The sequence below is a fragment of the Lottia gigantea genome (genome assembly GCF_000327385.1).
Source record: "Lottia gigantea unplaced genomic scaffold LOTGIsca_127, whole genome shotgun sequence".
Taxonomy (NCBI): Eukaryota; Metazoa; Mollusca; class Gastropoda; family Lottiidae; genus Lottia; species Lottia gigantea.
In genome coordinates this window covers 84,263-90,275 of record NW_008707370.1, presented here as the reverse complement: position 1 = coordinate 90,275, position 6,013 = coordinate 84,263, and the positions used below count along the sequence as shown (strand labels likewise).

The window sequence follows — 6,013 nt, the reverse complement described above, 5'->3', positions numbered from 1 at the left end:
CGATTGGAGGAAATATAAGTTAGTCGACATAGGCGAATATTAAAGGAAAACAGGCTTATTGTTTAATTTCATAGTTTGAGGCGATGTGAAATGATGGCGAAATGATTTCGAAACATTTGAATATTCTCTTTGAAGTCCACTACTAAACAACTTTTACTCTCCATTTTGACATACTATGGATGAGTATTTTTATCAGCTCAATACATAAATGGATCAGAATAGCGATTGGGGGAATATTAATTCATTAAGTTTTTTGTTTGAAAAGAAACGGAACATCCTGGCTTAGAAAAGTGTTTGGGACCGCGAAACAGCGAAACTCTATGGATTTTTACCTATTTATTTTCAGAAATTGTTAGCTTTTCACGATTTGACTGCCAATAAATGTTTCATCGATGTTTTGGACGATACTTTTGATGAAGGTTTGAAGAGATGGGCCTCCCATTCTGTAAGTATGATAAACATCAAATGTATCAGGAAAGTTAATGAAGACCTCAAAATACAGATCGTGTTCGGATTAAGTAAGAATTATTGCGCGCAGTGCAGACACGAGAACAAGAACTACTAGTCACATTTCATTAGGAACACAGACTGAAATAAATCAGTTGTCTGAAGATTGCACTCTTAGTAACAACATGTTTTAGTTTGAAACACATTTACATTTCATTATATTATTACAGGGAAAAGTTAGAAATCCAAAGAAATTTACTTTTGAATACCCCCGTGAACCCATTCATCCTGAAATCTTGAGAAAGTTTGGTGGTGATGTTATTGCTGATCATTGTAAAAATGTCACCTCCCATTGGGTAATCCGAGACGTTCCAGTCGTTGAAAATAGCCGAAACAAACGAGCAGGTAAGTACTTTTTTTCAATGACATTTGCTCATTCCATATTGCGGTGCAAGTTACAGCGAGCAACCATGGAAATTAAGACGAGTAACCATAGACATTACGACGAGTAACCATAGATATTTAGACGAGTAACCATGGAAATTACAACGAGTAACCATAGAAATTACGACAAATAACCATGTAATTACAACGAGTAACTATGGAAATAACGACGAGATTACCGATGTAAACGTGTAGACGTGATACACGAATGGGAACTGGATAGGGTCAGAGTCATCGGGCCACCTGTACTTTCATTTCGATAAAATGAGATTTCGTTATAACTTTACAGTCATTGACTGTTATTTGTTTGTTTGTCTTTCAGTAGCCCCTCAAGCAGCTTTCTGTTGTGAACCATACAAAAGCGGAAGTGCAATGGCCTAATGAGATCTATTAACATCTATATATAAAAACACCAGCGATTTTCTGAGCAGGATTACGAAATTTTTATGATTTGAATGAATCTCAAAAATATGTACCTTAGATGTTTCTTTTTTTAACCATATTTTTATATATAAAAATGGATGTATGGATGTTTTGTTGATAATAAAATTCAAAACTGATAAGAATTATTTTTGAAACAATTTAGAGTTTTATGCATCTGCGTTTTGACGTCAACTCAACATACATTTCGGAGAATTCTGTTAGCTCAGATTGTAAATGTCAAATGATCTACACATGCAACTGAGCTATCATAGCTACCAGCCACTCGCAAATGAGCTGCGAATGCGCATGAAGGGAAGAATATTAAGCGTGGTAAGGCAGAGAATTGAGAGAGTAAATGGTCAGGAGAAATACATAAGAGATGGTTGGGAAGGTCAGCAGTAGAAAAGTCAGATAATGTGAGAGTCTAATATTAGTCAATGGCTCTGTATATGTTGTACCTCCGTGCAATGCTTCGAATTTCAGTACTCCAAGTATCCACAGTGGTCAAACAAAACTGCAGAGAATTATATTAGTGTGAGTTAGACGCTTGCTCGCTAACCTGAAGGTCCAGGGTTCAATCCCGACATAGGTCGAGATAATACCTTCGGATTTTTCAACCCGGTAAGTGATGAAGCGTCTAGTTGTTCGGATGGGACATAAACCGAGGCCCTGTGTGCTACAGGCTGCACCCTGCCCGTCTTCATTAGCGAACAAGAAAAGTAGGACGTAAAACTCCATTGATTTCATTTTTTTTACAAATTAGCTAAGTTTATGGTTAGATGTTGGTGGAGATTACGCGATTAACGAAGATACATAAAAACGCCATCCGATGGTTAACCTTAGAGCTATCCCGAAGAGGCATCTTGCCTCGTAGGGCGTACAACCCTATGCTGTCCCACTCGATTTTAAATCAAATTTTAAAGAAAAGTCGTGGACAGAAATGGTTCCAGGTCCTTTGGCAGTAGCTGACTTTTCGATTTCCAACTGCAGATGGATGTTCAACGTTCACAGTGTCCTACATGACACGCTTTGATTGGTTAAAATGACGTTATTAGAACGCGACTGTGGTATAAGAGCTGTAAGATTAGAATATATTAGAAAAAAGATACGAAATTTTAATCTGATTTAATTTAGATTTTACCTATATCTAGACCACTTTAGCCTTTTAAATGAACATTGTCCATCGTTTCACAAAGTTTGTATTCCCTTTATCTGAAAACTTTGACAACGATAAAATACAGAGAAATGACTCCTTTAATGTGTTTTAAAAGTAGACCTAAGATATGATTTAATTGGTTTGTGATAGAAATGTATTAAAAATTGTTATCAATGCCGAGGTCCGTCATAAAAATCCGTTCCATTATTTTTATCGTCATATACAGACGTTAGAATAGCCGATAATACATAATATGATCTCTTCGATTATTTTTTTCTTGGTTATTTTAGAAATAAGCTAAAGTAATCAGAAAACAATTTAATTAAAACACAATTTTGTGATATTAGATTCACCTTTACTTTATTATTAACGGTGTGATTTCATCATCTTTAATACTCAAAGGTGACAGAGTCGGCTATCGTTGTAACCCTTGATGCAATAGACATAGGACATAATGTTCCCTGTCATATTTTTGTTAAAAATCTTGTTTAATCAAGTCCATCCTTTAGATAGGTATTCAGAATAAGCTTTCTGAAAGGAAGGAGGGAGGGGGTTTATTTAAAGGGATTGTAAACGTCACTAAAGGGACTAATGTGATGCAAGCATATTTAGCGATTAGTGACGTCATAGTTTTAGCGAAATTGCAGGAACCAACGACTGAAATTGGAATGTTTCAAATTGATGCTATCAGTTTCCCCGTACCCATTTTTAAAAAAGAATTAACTTCTTTACAATCCCTTTAGGAGCTCCAATTGTGCCATAGATATATACATATCTCTTTCTGTAATTGTAAATGTGGTAAATATCCTACGCCAAGTTGAATACCCTGGTCTTAGTCAATGCTATAACTTATATAAACACAATATAATTAAGAAAATAATGGTACTTAATAATATATAATAACCAATAATGTGAAAAAAGGCTACGGTATATCAGCAAAGCAAGGCACTTGGATATAACAAAAAAGGTAAATGTAAGGCATCTTAAGAATACCAAACAAGCAACACATCATCTGGTAGCATTTTTTTTTTAAAGATTGATACAAGCAAATAGTCCTAGACAGACATAACAAATAAAACATACTGTTAGGGTGCCTGGGAATTATTTGCACACAAAAGCATAAGCCAAGTTAAATTGTGTAAATAATTTTGAAAACGAAAAGTCAAATCTGCCAAAAAAATGGTTTTAACTATTACAAATCAAAAAATAAAATAATAAAAATCTAGATGTTTCTAAAAAAAAACAAGTGTGGAATTTTGCATTGGGAAATAGCACACCGAAGACAAAAATAAACAGACAAATTTATTAAGAAATATATAGAAAAGGCATCTATAGTAATAGGAAAGGAAATTCCTAGTTTGAGATATTTTTGAAGGACTTATGCGATTTTCATACATTTCTAGTACTTTTAATTACTAAAATTAGACTAAAATCAACCCCCCAATTAAACGACTTTATCCTTTTAAATGAGCAAGCTTCAGAGGCAAGATCAAATGGCAGATTATGTTTGATTATCATACACATCATAGGATCAATGAGTTATCTCCCTTATGTAAAATGAATGAATGAACTGGAATGCACTGTACTATAATATATGAAAGACCTATGTATTCAACTGTACGATAACATACAAACGATTTACTTATCAATTGTAGAGTGATATAGAAATACCACTGTTAAAATAGTGCTCAATACATCAATTGTAGAGTAATATAGAAATACCACTGTTAAAATAGTGCTCAATACATCAATTGTAGAGTAATATAGAAATACCACTGTTAAAATAGTGCTCAATACATCAATTGTAGAGCTATATAGAAATACCACTGTTAAATTAGTGTTCAATACATCAATTGTAGAGTGATATAGAAATACCACTGTTAAAATAGTGTTCAATACATCAATTGTAGAGTGATATAGAAATACCACTGTTAAAATAGTGCTCAATACATCAATTGTAGAGTAATATAGAAATACCACTGTTAAAATAGTGCTCAATACATCAATTGTAGAGCTATATAGAAATACCACTGTTAAAATAGTGTTCAATACATCAATTGTAGAGTGATATAGAAATACCACTGTTAAAATAGTGTTCAATACATCAATTGTAGAGTGATATAGAAATACCACTGTTAAAATAGTGTTCAATACATCAATTGTAGAGTGATATAGAAATACCACTGTTAAAATAGTGTTCAATACATCAATTGTAGAGTGATATAGAAATACCACTGTTAAAATAGTGTTCAATACATCAATTGTAGAGTGATATAGAAATACCACTGTTAAAATAGTGCTCAATACATCAATTGTAGAGTGATATAGAAATACCACTGTTAAAATAGTTCTAAATACATCAATTGTAGAGTGATATAGAAATACCACTGTTAAAATAGTTCTAAATACATCAATTGTAGAGTGATATAGAAATACCACTGTTAAAATAGTACTCAAGTTATACATCATTGAACACAATAATTGATCTCATCTTGATAAATATATGTGTTTTTTCTAGAATTCAAAAGGTGTATTCCAAGAAGCTTTAGACACTGAATGCACCTCTTGTTTACAAATCCCAGTGTTGGAGAGGGAAGAAATTTGATTGGCTGGCAGTGTCATCAAATGGATGAATGTTCAAGATGGCCGTCTTTAGACCATAACTGACCTGGCTAAATTGAAAATAAAAGCTGATAAAAAACAGAATGGTATCCAAGAATTTCTTCTTCGGAGGATAAAATGAAACCATGACACCTACACGCCTAGAAAATGACAATCCAACTACGTACCAAATGAGTTATTCCACAGTTTTAAAATTTGATTTGGTATCAAGGGTCAGGAGACTTCTGACTCGAGTAGTTTGATAAGATCAAGATGTACAAAAGGTATCAAAATATCTACATAGCATTTTTTGATATGAACATGATAGAATAAGTATGAGAATTCATGAACAACTCACAAAATTGAGTATTATAAAAATTGATTAGAAAGATTAAAACAGAACCTGAAACATGTTGTTACTCAGGGCAATAATTTGAACAATTATGCATATAAAAAACATAACACAACAACTTACAATAATAATAATAATAGTATTTTGATTTAGAAAAGGGAAAGAAATTAGACCATACATTACTGTTGATTATCAAGAACAAATCCTGAATACCCACTGTTAGGCCTGTCTTCCATTCTGCCCCTTATAGACAAAACACTTAAAGGGATTGTAAAGAGATTTTCTAAACTTTAATGTGTATCGAGGACACTGATAACATTGATTTGCAACATCCCAATTTTCAATCAAACCGTCTGTGGGTCTTGCAATTCCACCCAAGTTAAGTTTTTTATGATGTCACTATCAAAAAACCTATCACTACTTATATGCAGCCTTTGCCAAAGTGACAGCATATGTGGTAAAGCATTTCTATAGCTACAGGAACCACAGACATCTGTAGGACAATTAGATTGATGCCATATATGACACCAATACTCATGAAAAAGCTGGAAAACTGTTTTACAATCCCTTTAAAGAAATGCTTCTTATTC

The 6,013-nt window shown here is 33.2% G+C and overlaps 1 protein-coding gene across 1 annotated transcript in view; it reads left to right on the top strand.

Moving 5' to 3' along the window:
* LOTGIDRAFT_172101 (hypothetical protein) overlaps window positions 1–1,272 on the top strand; it is a gene marked incomplete at both ends in the record, with an annotated part of 2,028 nt that extends 756 nt beyond the window's left edge. Inside the window, 3 exons of the mRNA XM_009048684.1 lie at window positions 347–445; window positions 678–852; window positions 1,214–1,272. Of these exons, the coding sequence (XP_009046932.1) occupies window positions 347–445; window positions 678–852; window positions 1,214–1,272 (333 nt within the window). The remainder of the gene's footprint in view (window positions 1–346; window positions 446–677; window positions 853–1,213) is intronic.
* Window positions 1,273–6,013: the final 4,741 nt, after the last annotated feature.